Below are 21,852 nucleotides of genomic sequence, written 5' to 3'. Positions count from 1 at the left end.
CCCGAGATCAAATTAGAAAGTTAGAAAAGTAGGAGGTGCGCGCTGGGATTCAAACTCGGCGTCCCGAGTGTGTAGCCGAAGTTCTGACCACTGAGCCGCCGCTATTATATCCATATAGGGTTTGTTAACAACGAAAACACATACACATACTTTGATATTACCATAAGTTTATTGAAAAATCCTAATCTAGGTATATTATAAATAATACTAAAAGTAAATCTGACGAGTTCTTTGTTTCATAGACATTTTACAAAAATAAATAAAGTCACAGAGAATGCTTATTTGTATTAATTTAATCAGTTTTTTTTGTATGAATTTGATTCGTTTGATACGTGATTAGAATGTATAGCTTCGGATCACGACCAAAAATCTAAGACAAAATGCAGGCGGACGATGTGGCGCGGTGTGCCGGGGTATATGTTATAGAATTATATAATAACGGGAGAAATTGTGTATGGAAAAATGTGCTATTGCGTATATCTGGTTTGAAGGATCTATTTAAACAAACACTTGATTTAGTCGGATAAAGTACCTACAATGCACAAAAAGTCAGTTATCATAGTTAACAAAATGTATGAACTCCTGTTTTGCCACGTGTTTGTAATATGCTGTAATTTCCTCAGAGTCGTCGATTTCGTCCGTCTTCCGACGCTGGGTGTGCTTTTTCTTCCATGCCTTATAAGTGGCGCTCGCTTTCTGTGGAAACATGAATGAATGAATACACTTTTATTGTACACCTAAGAACCCGCTTTGAAGTAGTACTACGTAAGAGTACCAGTACTCTAGTAGAATAACGGATTTCTTTGTAGGTTCAAGCGGTTGGAAAAAGAGGGGATAACCTAGTAATTAGGACTTCAACTTCGATTTCGGGGAATTTTCTTGGATTTATGGCTCGCTACCACCCTACTGACAAAGGAATAGCTAAGTTATTTAGCGTTCCGGTACGATTTTGCGTTAAAACCGATAAGGTGTTTAAATATAACTGGCAAACTCCCTAACAGTTTAGCCCGATATTAGACTGCATCATCAAGGGCTAACTTTTAGTTGAATAAAAAAAATTAACATTCTAATCTCCGACGGCCGATTAGCGCAGTGGGCAGCGACCCTGCTTTCTGAGTCTAAGGCCGTGGATTTGATTCGATTCCTACAACTGGATAACGTGTTTATATGTATATAATAATTACTTATGTACCTTTATTATTCATAAATATATTCATCAGTCATCTTAGTACCCATAACACAAGCTTTGCTTATTTTTTGCGATGTGTGTATTGTCAAAATTCAATTTTATTGAACTAAACTCTAATAAAACAACACTTGTTAACGAGAACTTTATAAGACGGAGAAAAACTTACCTGCAAACGGTCCTGGTATATTTGACTGCGATAAATATGAGCTTCAGCCTTCTTGCGTTTTGTTTCGGTATTCGTTATTCTATACCTGCAAAGGAAACAGTTGTGAACATCGCATGCACATCTCACAGGTCTTGGGCTCTTTCACGCTGTTTTTTTTTTACTAACGCCAGCATTTATTAGGCCAGAGCTTGACAAAAACTTGCTTGGTTTTCCTAATCCTAAGGTTGCTTGGAAGAGATCGCTACTAAGCGATGAGGCCGCCTTTTCTATCCTAGTTTTTAAGTTTCTTCTTGTTGTGTCCATTATTTTTTTTTCTATTTGTGGTGTACAAATAAAGTGTATAAATAAATAATTAAAAAACCATGATGCTCGTGGTCCTTGAGATAGCAATGATGAGGTCTAGGTCTTGCCTTAAAGGTACTCAAGATATACGTGGCAGGAAACACGGTTGGGCGTTACGGATCAGAAACGTGGATAAAAAACGTTGCGTTCGTGTTGATGGAATATCAACCTCATAAGGATGCCACCGCTCACTGCGTTTCGTTGTTCTGTGGTAGAACGGGGGCGGAGGAACAAGATTGTGAAGTTCGTGAGCATACTCAACGAAGTATGTTCGGTAAACAGGCAACATTGTTTCTAAGATTTACCGATTCTTTCCCCGCATCCTTCCCTTACACACTGCCAAACACACACACAGAAAAATATAAATGGGAATATTGAATTCTTCCACACCCAAAGCAAACAGCTCTTCTACGGTAGTAGATAGTGTTGCCCAAATGCAAGAACAAGACGAGACTTAGCCAGTCTTGGTCTTGGTCTTGCGCCAATACACCTGGTCTTGGTCTTGGTTTTGGTCTTGCGCTCCCAGTCTTGGTCTTGGTCTTGGTCTTGCAGCAAGAGTCTTGCAAGTCTTGCAATTACCTATTAGTCTATTACTATTTATTAAAGTTTACTTTAAATCTTAGAAAAACGTATTAGAATTGGAACATTGTGAGCTTGAATTAACATAGCCATAGTAAAGATCAAGCAGATTAATAAATAACTGAAGATTTGATAAGAAATTCGAAAAATCAACTGACCTATATGTCGTTTTCCATGGAAATAACTGTTTCTTAATAAACATTTATGATTTATAAGCTTACATTTGCTAAAACATGTAAAAAAACAAATTAATTACAATAACTTGACTGTATTTTAAAGAACAATACTTATCTGTCTAGAAAGAGATTGAACCCTCAACTTATAAGAAATTTAATAAAAGAGTTTTACGATTTATCATTTATTTGAATAAAAAATAAAATACAACACAAACAAGCTTTCAACAGCTTTATCATTAGGTTATGATACTTTGTATCAATTCTTTTGACCAAGAATTAATACAAAGTAACCATCTGGCTGACTCATCACTTAACCTATTTCTATGTTTTCTAATTACTAATGATGCTTTAGAAAATAACCTCTCAGCAGGTACTGAAGTTGAAGGTATTGAGAGAAAATCACGGGCCATTTTCGATAAAATCGGATACTCTGTCTCATGCGTCCTCCACCAATCTAAAATGTCTTCCGAGCTGGCAGTTCTTGGTTTTCTCAGGTACTCCTCCAACTCGTCTATCACTAAGCCTTGAAGACAAGATCCAGATGACGTCGAGGGACATTCATAGAGTTTATCAAAGTCTATTACGTCTTCATCTTCATCACATACTTTATTGTCTTTTTCTGGTAATTCCAGAGATTTGTTCAGTGAGTGTAGACTTTTATATTCTTCATAAAGTTCATTGAACTTGCGCAGACTTTCTGTTTTAAGTTGCTTCCCCCACATTGTCAGGTCAAAAGTCTGAGCCTTATGCCTTGGGTCTAAAATTAAAGAAGTACAATAAATCCAGTTGCTCTTCTTGTAATGTTTAAGCATTTTGTCTCGAGCTGCTTGGAAAGCTAGAATGAGCCTTTCATCCACTTCAGATCGATTAGGTTTCTCATCTAACTGTTTTACCATGGATTCAATTTTATCTAGCAAGAGATTAAATGATACAATGACTAGCGGTAACGTAACATATTTGTCTCCACCAAGTTTTGTACTTAAAAGTTTAAAGTTTATTAGAAATTTATGTAATTTTTCGAGTACCTGCCATTCATTAGCTGTGATTTGAAAATCATTCAATTCGGTGACAGAACTGCACAATATGTCAATGCCCGCTCTCACTTTTAAACCAAATCCAATCATATCATGTGTGGAATTCCATCTCGTTGGACAGTCAAGAATGGCATTTAGATTTGATGGCACGCCAGCTGCTTCACAAGCAGACTGAAACTTCTTCTTCACTATCTCACTTCTTTTTATTTTACTGGAAATACTGCGTAACTTTGTTACAGATGTACGCGAGTCAGCAATATTTGGTGCAGATTCTTCATCTTCCTCATCCTCAGTTTCGTCTGCAAAGTCTTCGTACTGCTGATCTTGCGCGTTAGTGTCAGACTCACAGTGTAATGCTAAGGTCTTTAATAAATCTTGTACACCAAGGTTTAAAATGTGAGCAAAGCACCGGAAATGTTGATTGTCTGAATCAAAGTGTGGCGGCAGCTGTTTGCCCAGTTCATACATAAATTTGGTATTTGCAGTTGCGTTGTCGACCGTGATACCTTGTATTTTATCAATTATGCCATATTCCAATAAACATTCATGGAAAATCGTTGCAATATCTTCCCCAGTATGTCGACCGCGTGATGGTATAAAATCAAGAACTACAGATCGATACTTCCATTCGTTGTCTATATAATGAATAGTAACCCCGTAGTAACTCCTACCAGCAATTGACGTCCACCCATCAATGGTAAACGACATTTTAGATGATAATGGTTGAAGTCGTTCCTTGAGATTCAATTGGAGCTCTTCAAATCGCTCTTTGACTTTCCTTCTAAGTGTAGACCTTTTAGGAAACACCATATTAGGGCAAATACGTCGAAAATATACTTGTGTAGCTTCGTCATCGAAAAATGAGAAGGGAAGATATTTTTTCACCACCCAATCAACTGTAGCTGTCGTGATGTTGTCACTGCTGTTTTCCGACTGAAACAAAACAATAAATCTTGTGTTATTATTTAAAACATACTAGGTTTGAGCGTATAAGAGGAGGAGGTTTGTTGTTGTTAAATCGAGAAAATCGTTAAATTGATATATGTTATATTAAGGTTGCACTGTACTGTAATTTACCAAAATAAAGTACTTAGTTGTTACTGGCCGATTAAATAAAAATATGGGTGTTTATAAAAAATATTTAAGACGATAATTACATACTTAATATGTCGCACCCCTAGATGAAAACACCACTAACTCAAAAATACTTACGTAAGTTAATGGCGTTTTTGAAAGTATCGCATGAATAGCTACGCGGAGTTAAAATTCTTTTAACTGTTAAAAAAATATTCTTACCTGTCCACTTCTTCCAGCGGTTACTAAAAAGCTTGTGATATCTCCACTTAATTTTAGTTTAACAGGAAGAAATATTTCTGATTCCTTTTTGTGGAAAGACATTAGATGTTTCCTTAAGCCTGAAGTGTTTCTGTTTTTCATTTTTATTTCTATCTTTTTATGTTGGCACAATTTACACAAGGCAGTTTGGGATGCATGAATTATTTCGAAAAACTCCTCAAATTTGCTTTTGGGTCTTTTAGATCTGTGACTCAAACTCTCGTTACTCGGACTAGAATAATTTGAATCTTCGTCACTCATATTAAATTGTACACGTGATACGTTTTTAGAAAACAACGAGAATTAGTAAAAACAATTATTAAGTTAGAATCGAAGCACAGCTCAATTGGAAATGACTGGAATTAAAATAATTCCTTCATTTATAGTACGTTTCCTTGCTTTTTACCGCGCCGCCTCGCCACGTGCCGGCTCTATGAAAAGGATGCCGCCGCAAATCGAACGATGCCGCGTGCGGCGTACAAACACACACTAAATATTACCTACTTGTACAGACGCGACCCGTGAATAAAATATATGTAAAGAATTAGTGCCAATCACTATTCTTTACATATAAGTGAATGTTTTGGCGTGCATCTATACTAATATTATAAAGCTGAAGAGTTCGTTTGTATGTTTGATGACAGAAGTTTTAAAATAAATAAATAAATCCTGAACGTCACTATACCTCCAAAGTTACTATTCCTCGTGGACGAAGTCGCGGGCACAGCTAGTAAATACTTACTCTCATCATCTCTCTCAGAGATATTCGAACACTTTTTTGCTATTTTTTCTTGTAAAAACTTAAGAAATATAATGACTAAATGTACAATAATAGTACCTAAGTAATTAGTTTAAAACCATATAAGTAATCAATATTATAATTACTTACTAGAATGAATTATTATGACATCTACTACCTATCCTCACCATTTTAATGTCCTAATCATAATACTACTTGCGTGATCAGTATAATGTATTCATTTTCATTCTAAGCACTCTGAAACTTATTTATTCTTTGGAACACCTGTAGGTACTCTTAAAATTCGAAATTATTTTGCATGAATAGTGTCAAATGTTATGATTTCGGCGCGGCGGCAACGATTGTTTTAGATTTCAAAAGAAGCCGCCGGCGCGTGTATCATAACCATGTACTTCCGAAAAGCGGCAAATTTCTTTGAGAAGTAAGTACAAAACCTTTGATGCCGCATTATCAAAGTGCCGATGGTTAAAACATAAGTATGCATGCACTCAGTTTGATTTTAATAGATATTTTTTTATTCGCTATGTTTATGGTATTAGTCGTAATGCGCATAGGTCCAGTTTTTCATATTCTTTGATATAGTTTTTTGCGTCTCATAAAATTCCTAAGCGTACCTACCTACCTATACACCGAACTGTTACACCTAACTACTCCGTGAAATAGCGCTAAGTCCTAGCTGCAAGACGCAAGAGTCTTGCCGGCTATGTCTTGTTCTTGCTCAAGTCTTGCACGGTCAGTCTTGGTCTTGGTCTTGCTAAAAATACGCGGTCTTGTTCTTGGTCTTGGTCTTGCAAAAACGCAAGAACAAGACCAAGACTGCAAGACCAAGACTGAATTTGGGCAACACTAGTAGTAGACCTTTTTGTGGCAGCCATAGTTGGATTAGAACCTACGTAGAAACGATGTAAAAACGGTGTTGAGCCGATAAATGAGCGAAGGTACTGAAAGGATAACGACAAACACAGAACTCACTTGTGCGCAAGTAATTTATGAGCGAGGCTGTGAATGGGGTTTTTGGGTCGGGTTTCAGCAACGTCACGCAACACGTCGGGTAGGATGTGGCCAAATGTATCCCAAAGATATTTAACGACTTCGGGGTCTAATTTGCCTGAAACGAAAATATTTGTACCAATATATTTAAATAGTAATACATATTTGTAGGCAGGTAGGTAATTTGTGCTTCTTTTTACTACACCTTATCTAGCGCACTCAGTCTTCGTTATTTATAGACTGGTATAACTTTGACAGGGCCTTTTCTCAAGTTTCCCGCGGAAATAGATAATACGATTTTTAGACTTGTCAATTTAGTTTAGTTAAGAGATTTGTGTACAACTAAAACGAAACAGTGTAGGTACTGAAATTAAATTGGCAGGCCAGGTGGTGTACTTTTCACAAGTTTCCCATGGAAAAAGATAATACGACTTTTAGACTTTTCAATTTATTTTAATGTAACTGACTTGTGTAAGATTAAAACTAAACAGAGTAGAACTGAAACTAAATTAAGATCCAGGGGTGTCCTTTTCACAAGTCTCCACTCTCCCATGAAATAATATGGAATAGCATAAAGATGATTTTAAGACTTGTCAATTTATTTAGGTTTCGAGATTTGTAGCTGTGTACCTAAAGTACCACAGAAAATTCACCAATATCCGTTTATCACACAGCGTTCGTGTTTGTAAATAGGTATTTTGTAACGAGACGGTATTAAATTTAATGATACTCATCTTAAAATTTAAGTTATTTGGTAACCTTTAATAATCACAGGTTCAATGGGTGGTAATACAACCATTTTAGTAGGGTCCTTAACTAGCATGCCACAGTATTCGTTATAGGTTTCAGAATGCCCACAGTCTTTGCTATGCTTCACGAATATATCGTTCTCAATTTTGTAAGAGCTAGAACACGGCGCCGCTTGGTAGAGTTTCTCTTTTGTGTCTTTTTCTACGTAAAAACGACCCATGTCGTCGTAGAAATATTTTTCCTTGTCAGGGATCTGAAATTTTATTTGATTTACAGGTTTACATTTGTGAGCTTAATTTGCAGATTCTCCTGCTTTTCGCGAACTATAGTAAATTAAGCTTAATTTTCATAATTTATCATGGATTAACGCAAAGTAACGAAAAGTAACGCCTGCTTCTATCCAATATTTACAGGTTTATAATTGGTGGCAGAGCTCGTCCGGGGAAGTTTTACCGCCTATCTTATTACTGTCGTAAATCAGCATTGCACAGCCGCGCACATTTCTACCGCGCACTTGCAAATTATGGAACAATCTCCCATCTGGTGTGTTATCTCAAAAATACAATCTAGGGTTATTCAAGGGGCGGATAAATAAATTCCTTAAAAGCCGGCAACGCATCGGTGGTTCCTCTAGTGCTGCAGATGTTTATGGGCGGCGGCGATCACTTAACATCAGGTGACTGCTCGTTTGCCGGCTAAAAATGTTACAATGCTGTGTTCCGGTCTGAAGGGCGTGGCTGCCGGTGTAATTACAGGCACATTAGGCATAAGACCTACGCCTAGGGTTGCCAGACGGTCGGGAATTGGCGGGATTCTCCCGAATTTTTGTATGTCCTCCCGACTCCCGACAAAGCAAATAATCTCCCGAAAAACAAGATCGATAATTTTGAAAAAGAAACAAAAATAATGACAAATACTTATGCCAAGAACAAAAACAATAAACACGCTCATTCGGTTCTTATCTTATGTGTCACAAATACCTACTATGTTTTTTTTTCTTATATCTACAGTGCAATGCAAAAGTATGTTTGTTTACTTAATATATTATGTATAATTAATATTAATAACTTATTTTTTTTATTTCTCCCGACCAAAGCCCTAAAATCCCGAAAAATCGGTTATTGATCCCTATAACAGGAAGAATCGATCTGGCAACCCTGGCGGCACGTTGCAATACCTGTTCCTGGCATGCCCTTTAAGTTGCTCTGTTGATTACTTTTCTATTCTATTTATTATGGCGGGGGTTTCCCTTTTACCGTCATGTCATCTTGTTGCTTCATCATTTATTATTACCGCAAAATAACAGGTTTAGGATAATAATGTTAAAAATAATGTAATTAACCAAAATTCACAAGTAGACTTAAAATTATTATGGTGTAATCATAAATTCTTAAGAATGTTACCGTACACCATCGTTGGTAGGTACTTATAAGGTGATTCAACATTTTGAGTTTTTAGAGAGGTATTTGCTATTTACTATTTATGGAGTAATATAAAAGGTTTAACGATATAAAAAGCATAGGTATTTCGGTTCATATACCTATCGAATCCCATTTTATTTAATATAACCACATAAAACCATTTAACTAACACGCCGCGACTTTACATTCTTGTTGGTGTTGGCAGGGATTTACAACACTTTTCCTCTGATCGCTTTCGGCCACGATTTTAAATCTCCAGAGAGATTTTCCAACTACACTCGAGATATTATAGTTGACAAGTGTGTGCGCAAACACAGATACACTCTCTATTCTCTCACTCTCATAGTCCGATGGGATTGTGATGGATGGATCTCCAACACGACAAAAAAGAAAGGTACAGGACCTACAGCTTAACGTGCTCTCCGAGGCACGGGGGTGAATAATCTGGCGATTTAGTGTCTGGTGCGTTTTCGCGTAGAAACCGATTAGGGGTATGAATGCCATACTCCCCAACAGGTTAGCCCGCTACCATCTTAGACTGCATCATCACTTACCACCCGGTGAGATTGCAGTCAAGGGGTTGGCAACGCAAGACTTGTAGTGGAGTTGCACCTCTGTATTTTCTACGGCGCCCAGATTGGGAAGCCCTGCTCTATAGAATAATTCTCGCTCAGCCCAAATTATCAACAAAGAATGAGCATACGTCGACCAACTCCCCCTGGCAGTTGACTTGGTAAACGCTCGGCCCGTAGTTGAACACGTAGCACTGATGCCCGTAGTCGTCCACGTAGTATCTGCCGATGTTGTCAGAGTAGAAAATTCTATCTGGGCCTGGAAAATGTTAAAATAACCCTTCAGTTCTTATTCATGTGGTCATTTCATCAATACACTACTTTGGGTTGTAGCTTAGAACAAAACTTATTATTACTTATATTTAGATCTACCTTAAGTTATTACCTGTTTTGTGTACCTACCTAATAACAATAAATAAACAATAAATAAATAAATATCCCCCATTACCGTCCCACTACAGAGCACAAGTCTCGAGTGGTTAAGCTGGACCAGTGCGGATTGGACTTCCCACACCTTTGACAACATTATGGAGAACTCTCAGGTATGCAGGTTACCTCACGATGTTTTCCTTCGCCGTTGAAGCAAGTAATATAATTGCTTAAAACGCACATAACTTAAGTTATGGTTGGTGGTTGGTTTTTAAGTTGAAAAGTTAGAGGTGCGTGCTGGAATTCGATAGTCGTAGTATATTTATTTATTTTTTCTTATTGCATCGCTGCGTGTGAAATGGCTTATAATCATGACACACAACACTCAACAAACTATCCGGATTATAAGCTACGCTACACTACACCATTGAACGAAATGTGCCGACTGTTGCTCGCCAATGAGGCAGCGAAGTCAAAAATATTAATCTTGTGAACATCATCATCGTTGTTAACCCAATACCCGCGTCTAACAGGGCATTGGTTTCCTCTCAGAATGATAAGGCTTTAGGCCGTAGTTGACGTCACGCTGACCGAGTGCGGATTGGTAGACGCACGCCACGCATATTTCTGTTTTTCTTGTGTATATTACCTTAACTTGATGTGGTGTAAAAATAAACAAGTTAAATCAAATATCTAGCAGCTACCTCGGACGATGAAGAATGATTGTAGGGCCTTTGCCGCGTTCAGTTTTAGTTCCTTAATTTCTTGCAGTTTTGCTTTTAATTTTTCGCCCACATTTTCCCAACATTTTCCTTTAGATGCTGGAATTTCACTGTCTCTAAAATATAAGAAGTTGCCTATGAAATTTCACATACAAATTTGAACCAAATATTATTTAGTATTAATAAATGTACCTAATGTGAAATGCAAATAAATTGAAATTATCATCATTGTTTTCCTATTACCAGCCCACATTGGGCAGGAGACAAAAATGTTATCCACCAATTATATCACCCTGTCAGGGATAAAATTTACGTGTTCTTTTTTAGCCAGTACATAAATACACTTGTATTATTACCTCACGTTCGACATTGCTCGGAGAGTTAATAAAACTGTGGATGAAGATAGAATTAAGGAAAATGTCTGCGGCCTATGTTAGTCTCCTATCTGAACGAGAAGGGTTTAGTCCGTATTCCAGCACGCAGGCCGAGCGGAGAACTTAAGCATACAGATTTCCTCACGATGTTTTTCTTTGACGTTATTGCGAGTTATGTATAATTGCTTAAAACGCTCATAACTCGTAAATTAGAGCTGCGTTTCGTGCACCCTTCGAGGGAAGCAGAAGCCCTAACCCTTTTTTTTCTCGTTGGGATTACTTTTATTCATCCCTCCCGTAAAGACATCATAATATTCGAGACTACCCTTAAACTCAGCGTAGTAACCCTCTACGTTATATAAATCGCCGTTGGCACCAACGGATCGCTTATCGCATCCGACATTCACCCTTCATCGCCTCACTCAAGGGTTGTACGGCTCTTTATGCAGGAGGCAGGTGGTGAGCAAACCTTCGTCTTCTGTTACCTGATCTTCTCCTGCGAAGAACCACTAGCCCAACCTTATTAACCTCATATAGATTGGTTAAAATGTTGATGATTCGTCCAGTGTTGCAAATGGTAAAAATGTTTTAGTATAGTTAGCGTTTTGTAGCAATCTTCCTTAAACGGTCAAAATTTAAAAACCTTACTTCATAGAAAGGAAAAGGTCCTCCTGTTCAAGTACACGTTCTTCTGCCTCCTGAAGCTTGTTTATGGTCCTATGTATTTGCTCGAACTCGCATATCCTGCCCTCCCAGTAGATATACTCTTCTTGGAGACGGTGAATCTGCAGCTGCTTTGAATCCTCTATTTTGTCTTTTATAATGTCCATGCTACGTTGGACCTGTTACGTATGATCAAACGTAAGCTTGTTGGAAAACCTTTTCAAATGTTATATTTCTATCCATATTCTATCATCGTTCTGAGTTTTTCCCAGTATCGCAACTAGATGGCGCTCTTCAGATTCCATACAAATCTTAGTTACCTTACACGCGTTGCTAAAGTAGACTAAGATAGACCATCTCGCACTAGGCACTGGCCTTGATGTCTATGATTGATAGCTATGACGATGCTTAAACGTTTTGAGTAACTGTACAGACAAATTTGAGAGCGAAAATTTCGTTACCATTTGCTAATGGAAGTGCAAGGGTGATATTTAACCCATACAGCCATAGCTCGATCTCGGTCCTCCGAGGTCCATCGAGTTCAAAGTCAAAGTAAAATATTTCTTTAATCAAATATGCACACAGGTGGCACTATTCCTATTTATTTATATGATAACAAAGAACGGGCAGCAGTTCGTTTGTGCTACTACTAAGTACCATTTACTGCGATTATGGGCAAACCCTCCCGTTGCCAGAGGCTCTCAGTCCAGCAGTGGAGTGCTATTATAGGATATTATGATGATTCCTACTACTTCTCTCATTTGTACCTCTGCAAGTTCCGTAGAGACGCGATTGTCCTGTCGGGACAGGGACAGGTGTTCTTTTTTCTTCTCGTACAGGCGAATGAGTAGGTCAGAGACGCATGAATCGGACTGTTCCTGCATTGAGCGCATATTGTTTCGAAGGCGGTCGAAAATCTCCCCGATACTTATTCGGATTTTGTCAACCTGAAAATTCATTGGGGCAAGTTTCTTAACGAGAACTGCTATCTTCAGTGCCATTACCAAGAGGTGTATTATATTATTATATGATTTCTTCAAACAAAACCTGCGCTTGTACGAAGACTATCAGCTGCCTGATTCTCTAACTTTTAACTACTTTACTATAATATTGACGGCCGAACCGACGGCCTTGACGGCCGATTGGCGCAGTGGGCAGCGAACCTGCTTTCTGAGTCCAAGGCCGTGGGCTCGATTGCCACAACTGGAAAATGTTTGTGTGATGAACATGAATGTTTTTCAGTGGCTGTTTATCTGTATATTATAAGTATTTATGTATAATATTCATAAAAATATTCATCAGTTATCTTAGTACCCATAACACAAGCTACGCTTACTTTGGGCCTAGATGGCATAAAAAAAGTGTATTGTAAAAAAAAAAAAAACAGGGACAGTTCTCAGCCTATTGCACAATTTGTTTGATGAGGATAGCCGTTGACTACCGCTAGCAGTTATTTGTGTATTATAGACCAAATTGTTTAGCAACTGTTGCCTCCAAGTTTATCACGAAGACCGAAGTGTATGTTGGTAAATATCAAGATAATCGTTTTTTTTATACTAACGACTAAACTCAATTCGTTAGAGATAAAATTGTACGTGAAGACAAATACGTCATTTTTTCTCTTCAAAGATAAAGGAAAATGTTCTTTAGCGAATGCATCCACTTTGTCCTGTTTATCGAGCTTTGTTAGACTCTCGGCAAATTCTTCAAGGCTTTTAGTAAAGGATACACATTTCTCTAATATTTCTGTGTATGCTTGTTCTTCTAAAGGTGAGTTAAGTGGTTGAAATTCACTTTCGAAATCGGATTGTTTTATTTTATGCATAAGTATTGTTTTTTGTGCCATTTCAATTAATTCAGCCAAAGTAATGCAATGGCTGCATTTATCTGCTTCCTTAATTGCATCGTCCATTTTATCTGTCCAATATATGTTAAAGCTATTGACTATAGTCTTTATTTCTCCATAATAAGTGTGGTATGCACCATCGTCGAAGGTTATTGAATTGAGCTCATGGATATATTGTTTCAATTTCGGGATTATATCATCGGTGAGGAGATAAATGTAGGGTTCCCTTAGAGCCAGCTCGCGCAGCTTGTAGATGTATTGCTTGTAAATATCCATTATAAAATTTAATAATATTATACTACGTTATCTCAATTCTTGTTTATGGCTTTTGTCTGTATTATACTACGTTAATTTAACGAATTAAATGACAATTAATAACTATCATAAAATAAGATTCGAAGTATGTCAGAAAAGTAAAGAGGATTCAAACACACAATAAATCAAATACCACGCTTATCTTTTTGTGGTGTGTTATTTCTGAACGCAACGCGTTTTCTTGGGTTACTGTACCTAGTCATTCATTCTTCAATGTTTACAGAGTAGGTACTTTTATATACAGATTCACTTTACTGGACGCAGGACGTATTTCTCACTGTCAATTTGACATTCACTTATTTTGGTAGTGTCGTACAATTACCCAAATATTAGTATTTATTTTTTGTAAAACTAGTCTTGTTATGGATACTAAATATTGATAATGACTACTCAGTATAAAAAATTTACAAAGCTACTCGTTAAGTGGCCAGTGGATGCTACTAAAGGAGAAAGGTGAGGTTATGTTATTCCCATTGATTGTATCTATATTTAAAAACCTATTAGCCCGCTACCATCTTAGTCAGAAATGCTGCTGGCGATTCTACGTTTAAAAAGGTTGTAGTCATCGATAGCAGCAAATTACATACTAAGGAGTTCTTCCGTTGAGGAAGCTTAGCCGATATTGTTTAGCCCACAATTGGATCTGCTCAATTAATATTTAAATAGATTGAATCCAAGAAAAAAAAAAAACGTAGTTACTTATCTATTTATGCTATTGCAGTAGGTAATAATAAATAAAAATAATAATAAAGATTGCTATATAGCGATAAGGCCACCTAATTGTATACATCTTAAAACTAGTACACTAACTTGTAAACTAGTTTTTTTTTTACAATTTTTCCTGTATTTTTATGTGGTGTACAATAAAAGTTCATTAATTCATTCAAATATACTACGACAATACTATGCTACTCCTCCATATCTTAAAGTACGGTTTGAGTTTCACAGTGATTCTCACTGTCGCTCTCTCCCTTCTGAAGATAATCTTATACTAAAAATTCCTTCCCATAGTACTTCTTTCTATTCTAAATCCTTTTCAGTTGAAGCTGTTCGGCTATGGAACTCTCTCCCCTTTCAAATTAGGCGCGCAGTTACTACCGATTTTTAAAAGACTTTTTTTTTTTGCTTCGGAGTCACTTTTCTTTGTTTTGTTGGCTTGTACTTTGTATTATGATATAATAATTGATATATATATTTATTTTTAATTTGTTAACTGCTCTGCTCTTGTGTACAACCTAACCCTTAAGTCTGTGTTTTTTTTTTTGTTTTTTTCCTTTCTTGATTGGGTTGCCTGGCAGAGATCGCTTTTTAGCGATAAGGCCGCCCATTGTACCTGTGTTTTATTGTGTTGTTTTTGTTTATAATTTAATTTCTGTTAGGTGTACAATAAAGTGTATTTCATTCATTCATTCATTCATTCAATACACACATCGCCATCTAACCAAAAAGTAAGCATAGCTTGTGTTATGGGTACTTAGATGACTGATGAATGTAATTAAAGCCATCACTGCAATGTACACTTCTTTTATGTAATGAACGAATCAAAAGTGCTATCTGTGAGCATGTTTGAGTAAAGAAATACTTGACTTTTGACACTAAGACAGCTTTAATCATGAATAATAAAACTTAGCTAACTAACTTATAATAAAACTCTTCTCTTGGAAGAAATCGCTATGTAGTGATGGCCTTATCACAAAATTGTACTCTCTTGCTCTGAATTTATATCTCTGTAACTGCTTTTTTTTTCTTTGTTGTACAATAAAACATTCATTCACTCTTGCCACATGACAAAGGGATTTGTTGATAGTTTGGTTCACCTTTCGCTATTTAATAATAATGAATTGGTAAACTCAAAGTTGTCATTAATTATTCACAGAGACCTTGGGAAATTTATTCGTGACAGAGTAAAAGCTGCCTTTGAATCAGAAGACAAGGTGAATTTGGACTCAGAACTTTGCAACCGTCAGTACAATTCGTTAAACAAATTAGCTGAAAACCACTATAGGAACAAATATAAAAGAACTCAGCATAGCACAGCAACAGGCTTAAGCACAGAAGAGTGCCAGCTTATACTATCTACTCACGTATTAGACTATTTAAAAGAGGAGAATAAAGGTTTCTTTAAAAAAATACTTAATAAAGATTAAAAATGTTACTCAAATATGCAAAATTTTTGAATAGGGCAATTTTACATCGCAATGCTCATACAAAACCATACAAAGATCATACGCCAGTTATGTTAAATGAAGTTATCAAACATCTGAAACCAAGTAAAGATGAATTGTATATAGATATGACATTTGGAGCAGGTGGTCATTCACGTAAAATACTGGAATCCGCCGATTGCCGTTTACTAACTCTTGATAGAGATCCTGTCGCATATGAAAAAGCTAAAAAACTTGCTGAGGAATATCCAAATAGGGTTACTCCATTGCTAGGTAAATTTAGTGAACTACCTTCGCTTTTGAAAAATATTGGTATTAACCAGTCTTCTATAGATGGAATATTATTTGACTTTGGTTGCTCGTCGATGCAGTTAGACACAGGCGACAGAGGTTTTTCTATTAGCAAAAATGGTTATCTTGATATGAGAATGGATGCAGGACGAGACCCTAACCAAATTACAGCCAGAGAAGTCTTAGCAACGGCTAATGAGCATGAGCTATACAAGATTTTCAAAATATATGGTGAAGAAAAGAAAGCGGCCAAAATTGCCCAAACAATAATACATGCTAGATACATGATTAAAAATATAGAAACAACTCACGAATTAGTAGATATTGTTGATTCATGTTGCCCAGATGAATTTAGATTGGATAAGTTGCAACGACCGCAGTCCAATGCCACGAAAGTGTTTCAAGCACTACGTATTTTTGTTAACAATGAATTGAACGAGCTCAACTATGGCATGGTGTTAGCAAAGTATTATTTGAAATTGAATGGACGACTTTTGACAGTTTGCTTCCATTCTCTAGAAGATACAATCGTTAAAAGGCATATAGCTGGGAATATAATCAACGAAACAGCCAATCCTGTTCCGTTAAGATATTTGAGCCCAATGTTAGTGCAAGATCAGGAAACTATAAATCAGTTCTTAGATTCACCATGGAAAGCTATAAATAAGCATGTTGAAGTTCCAAGCGACGAGGAAGTAGAGAGGAATCCTAGAAGTCGGAGTGCGAGGCTGAGGGCTGCGATTAAAATAAAATAATTCAAACTTAGTGGATAACTGCAAGTAAAATTCACGCTGTTCTGTTTAAAAAAATGTGAAAAAGATGGAACCATGTTAGCTTGTGTTTAAGATCTATTTCATGTTTAATTAATTGTAAATTGTGATGTAGATATAGTGATTAGGTAAAAACATCATTAATAAAGTTTATAGCTTTTGTTTTACTAGTTTTTTTTATCATAATGTACAGTAGTTACAGACTTGCATTTTCATCACTGTCCAGGCTCTCAGTTAAGGCACCTTAAGTTTTTCTTTATAAATTTCGTGACTTCTCTTATTTTGTTCAGATATAAAAGAGGAAATAGAATCAGGTCCAGCAATTAACGCAATAGTTTTTAAAAAGGTTGAATTATCAATTAGATATTGTGTACGTCAATCTTCAGTTAATTTACAAAATACTAAAACGTCCACGCCAATTATAGGTCTCGTCACGTCAGCCACAATAAGACGCTACACAAAATCACGACGAAGTCCGAGGTCTAGATTGAAGTTAATATAACCGTACGTTTCAATGGACGAACCGTTGGCCGCTTAATTGGTAATTCGCGTGCTAGAAACTACCGAGGAGCAAGGACCGGGGAAAGACAGAGGTCGCTTCTAGTTTCGACCAGGAACTCTATATTTGTTCTTCGATCCGTGATGAAAAGGCGCCCATCAGCAGGAAGGCAGTCGTCGGTCGCCATTAGCGACTGCCCTTCTTTTCCGAGAATAGGAAGTCGCAAGGTCGAAAACATTTATTGGCTTGGTTACCGTATTTGGAGTGGTAGAAACAAACCGGGTATTTGCGGTAGCTCGACTGAGAACGCCCTCGTTGCGGTTGTCTGGCACGCGGGTAAGATCTATTGCTGAATCTGGATTTCAGCACCTCAATTTGCCTTCGCAGCTCCGATACTTCATTTCTCAGGTCGTCGTCAACAGGTGATTGACTTGCACTAGCATGAACGTTCGGCGTTGGAGTAGCTATATCCATAATCCCGTCTGCTAGTTCTGCTTTTTCTTCTAATGTAGCCGATCTCTGCGCGGCAAGGACTGTTTGGACTTTAACTGGCAGTCTACTGATCCATATTGCATGCAAATACTCGTCAGGAAACTCGGCACCGGCTAGATCCCTTAGGTGTCGGAAAAATTGCGAAGGTTTTCGGCCACCAAGTTCCTCGTGGCGCAGCAACTGTTTAATTTTAGACGCTTTCGATGCGGACAACCTATTAATTAACTCAGATTTGAGCTTCTCATACTTTTGAGCGACTGGAGGATTAACTATTATGTCCTTTATTCTTTTGGCGTTTTGATGCTCAATGTGACTAATGACGTAGTAGAATTTAGTCATGTCACTGGTTATATTAGCTAAAGCAAACTGGCCTTCTAGCTGAGCGAACCAAATTTCGGGATCATCTGGGTAAAACGGAGGTGCTTTGATACCGACCTTATAAATCTCAGGTGGTCCATCCGGTGAAACACACTTCGTTTCTTTTCGATTTGTTATATTTCCCGCTTCTTCTTGTTCATCAACATTACTGCCAAAGCTGAACATGTTGGTAGGTAGCGGCTTCCTCCACGCGTTGACCTCTTCCAATGTAAAAAAAAAACAATCCAAGGGTCTCCAGTTTAGGGGCAATGGATTGGCGAGTTATGATCGTCCGATGATTTTTAGGTTTGTACTCAATGTAAAAAACCACCTGTATTTTGGAATCACTTTACTATGATAATTACAATATTGTTTAGAGCCATTAAGAAATCCAAAAAAAATCGTTTTGTAATGAGCGACACGACTGGAGCAGGAATCAGAGGGCGAACTGCCGGCAGGCGGTTAGTGTACCGACTACATGCATCGACGACGTCATAATACCAGACGGATGTTTGTGCGTTTCAATTGCGAGATCGGTTTAGACTATGGTTGCATTACACCGGTAGGTACGATCGTAAGTGTAACGTTGATGTTTGTGTTTGTATGTTAAAATTATTGTTGGTAAATAAGAATGAGGTGTTGAGTTGTAACGTATGTAAAGTCTTTAGATTAATTATTATTATAATATATTGTGATTATACCCTACATTCTGTTATTTTGTAGTCCGCCGACAATTATTAATAATATACGCTGTAATGCGGTGTTAAGGTGCAATTTAGCTTGAACGCACAATGTTTGGGTATGCAAAACGTTGGCATTCGTCGAGAGCAAATAAATGCAACTTCTGTACGTAATACGTATTTATTCATGATCATCATCCATTCAAACAATTGACGTCCACTGCTGGGCATAGGTCTTTTGTAGGGAGTCCCACATTCCATGGTCCCAGGCCGGTTGCCTCCAGGTAGCTCGCAAGCTGAAAACACGCACTGTTTGAAGATTTTAGTATTCAGGCTTTTGAGGGATTTTGGACGAAAAGGTCTGAAATTTCCCAAACGATTCGGCAGTTCTCGAGACTGGACCTCTTTCTCGAGAATGGACCAACCTGGATAGTGTGTCCTAGGTATATGTACTCGTCTACATTTTCGGGTGCAGAGCTCCTAACTATTACTGGGTGTAGCGGGGCACGTTAGTCATCATTTTGTCTTGCTCATGTTCATACGAAGGCCCATCTGTTGAGAAACTCCGCTGAGGTCATTGAGCATCGCATTAAGGTCTCCCAGTCTCTGCCAATATGACTACAACGTGGGCAAATCGAAGTATAGTGATGTATTCGCCAACTCGCCACTCGTTGACCACAAGCCCGTTCCAATCCCAATTTTATAAATTCCTGATTTTAGCGATGTTAAACTAAAGGCCTCGTCTCTCACTTAAAGTTTTTTCAAAGCCATTGAAATAAGTTTTTTTTTATGTGAAACATTTATAGGCGTAGGGTATAACTGATTTTTGGCGTAGCGACACAGGCCGTGGCGACCCATCGCCACGCTGTATGATAGAATATATAAGTACTATACGTTGATGAAAATACATGAGTTGTCAAATTTTTAAAGAATTTTTTTGAATTAAAACATTTTGTATATGAAGAAAATAAATGTATATTAAATGAACAGTCATCATTTTCTGGAGAAAATTCGTAATATTGTATTTTTTATCATGTCAGAATCCGAACTTTTGTGTCTATTACTTGGACAAAATAATTTCGATGTTTCACATCTGTCAGGCGTCCCGTGACGGCTCACAATTACAATTCTTTGAAATAAGCCAAAGGCACTAAAGCCAATCATACTATGAGTACCTAATTTTTTTTTTTAATTTAGTAAATCTGAAAAATTAAATAAAACTAGCGAGTACGTATGTAGTTATCTTTATTATTAGTATTTTGGAAATGGTAACTACTTCTAATTTACAACATAAGTTATCTAACTATTTTAACTTACCACATTAAAAATTACACCTCAAAATTGGAAGCTGATACAAGGAATATTCTAGATCGTAAACCGTGAGTGGTATTTCGTTTAATACGATAAAACTATAACCCTATGTACTCAGGTCGAAAATTATCTGGGAGTTACATTTTCTTTTATATTTTGTATGGACAAATATTGCAGACTAGCTAGTGTTTATGCATATCTGTCCATAAAATCTAAAGCGTTTCATAAAAATATTCGGCATACATTTACTTATACATTTAAATATGATTTAGATTTAACATTCATGAAATTTTAAATTCTAAAAAAAATGCGTTTTTATTTTTAGTATTAACAGGAGGTTCGATATTTATGCACAACAGATAAGTTTTTATTTTCTAAATATTTTTATTTACAATATCATCGCTTTATTCATTTTATAAAATATCTGATATATATATATATTATTTTTAAAATATACGCCATGTTTTATACATTATTTATTTATCTATTCACGATACGTTTACACTCGTGTGATAAACTCACATTCGTGTTTTTATAATCTTACTGTACAACAATTTCATAAATATCTATTATTGAAAATATATAAGTTATAACACTTAATCGGTTCACATTTAATAGTCGAATGTGTTGCGCAATCGATTTTTAATATAAATATATTTGAAATAAATGTAATTTGTATGCATTACATTTATTTTTAACATTCATAATTAATGAGAATTATTTAGAATGAATACATACTTCAGTTGTATAAAAATGAATATTCTTCACACATTAAAATCCCACCGTTGGAATGTGGTTACACGTTTACTATTGGAAATGATCATAATACCATCTCTTAAGGCCGGGCCCTCGAGATAAAATAAGTAAGTCACATAATGTATGGTAAATAAACTTTTTAGGTACACCCCAATGCACAGAGTGCATTTAAGAAATTTTGTATACACAGCATGCGGGGTAGAATTCAATTAAATTCACCGGTCGATAATTTATATTATTCTTAAACTCACCTAATAAAAAACCTTTCGCATCCCAAATAAGTTAATGACCAATGAAAATGCTTTCGCGAATGTTGGCAGTGCGGCATGCGCTTTCTATCGACCAATGAAAATGCTCCCTTTATTTTTTTTATTATATTTAATGGAACCCGGCCCAAAGGTACAAAGTAGCAATAATAACGAATGCATCGGGATGGCAGTGATTTTACAAAAGCAGAAACAAAGATTTAAAACCATTTCACATTATATTATGTATCATTATCATTATATTATGATCGTGATAATAGACAATCGATAAGCATAGTTTCGTTCGTTATCGAATCGATATAAATAGTTGAATTGGCAATCCCTATAGAGACGTAGGGAGGGGGAAAGGCATGTGAGATTACCCAATAACTATTACATGTAGTATGATCTAAATTGAATTATAATATAGATGTTGTCTATACTGTATATACCTGAGAACTGACAACGTCATGATTTTAGGTTATATTTATAAAACAATTATTTTATCTCACTTTGGATAAGTTAATAAATAAAAACAGGTATACCTCAAGAGGGTACTTCCTTTAATTAAGAGATATGTTTGGCCAATTTTAATCAATAAAACAGTTAATAAGCTATGGAATTTGATCCGAAATAAACGTTATTATATTATTATCTACCTACAAATATTTGTATGGAATTAA

The 21,852-nt window shown here is 36.5% G+C and overlaps 3 protein-coding genes across 3 annotated transcripts; 1 reads left to right on the top strand and 2 right to left on the bottom strand.

The window, feature by feature from the left end:
• Window positions 1–310: 310 nt before the first annotated feature.
• LOC120632234 lies at window positions 311–13,576 on the bottom strand. Its single transcript, XM_039902039.1, has 9 exons — window positions 13,004–13,576; window positions 12,210–12,389; window positions 11,428–11,621; window positions 10,388–10,521; window positions 9,446–9,573; window positions 7,331–7,574; window positions 6,554–6,689; window positions 1,356–1,440; window positions 311–696 (listed from the first exon to the last, which is right to left on the bottom strand). The coding sequence occupies exons 1-9, from the start codon at window positions 13,562–13,564 to the stop codon at window positions 550–552; spliced, it is 1,809 nt and encodes a 602-aa protein (XP_039757973.1). The 5' UTR covers window positions 13,565–13,576; the 3' UTR covers window positions 311–549.
• A 264-nt stretch (window positions 13,577–13,840) lies between these two features.
• Window positions 13,841–16,992, top strand: LOC120632294 (probable methyltransferase-like protein 15 homolog). The gene is made up of 3 exons (XM_039902130.1): window positions 13,841–14,056; window positions 15,480–15,718; window positions 15,775–16,992. The coding sequence occupies exons 1-3, from the start codon at window positions 13,986–13,988 to the stop codon at window positions 16,812–16,814; spliced, it is 1,350 nt and encodes a 449-aa protein (XP_039758064.1). The 5' UTR covers window positions 13,841–13,985; the 3' UTR covers window positions 16,815–16,992.
• Window positions 16,993–17,514: 522 nt separating this feature from the next.
• On the bottom strand, window positions 17,515–18,363 carry LOC120632148. Its single transcript, XM_039901952.1, has one exon. The coding sequence runs from the start codon at window positions 18,361–18,363 to the stop codon at window positions 17,515–17,517; it is 849 nt and encodes a 282-aa protein (XP_039757886.1).
• Window positions 18,364–21,852: the final 3,489 nt, after the last annotated feature.

This window comes from Pararge aegeria, chromosome 19, assembly GCF_905163445.1.
Source record: "Pararge aegeria chromosome 19, ilParAegt1.1, whole genome shotgun sequence".
In the NCBI taxonomy this organism is placed as follows: domain Eukaryota; kingdom Metazoa; phylum Arthropoda; class Insecta; order Lepidoptera; family Nymphalidae; genus Pararge; species Pararge aegeria.
The sequence above is the reverse complement of the archived record's forward strand: the minus strand, read 5'-3'. Positions and strand labels throughout refer to the sequence as shown.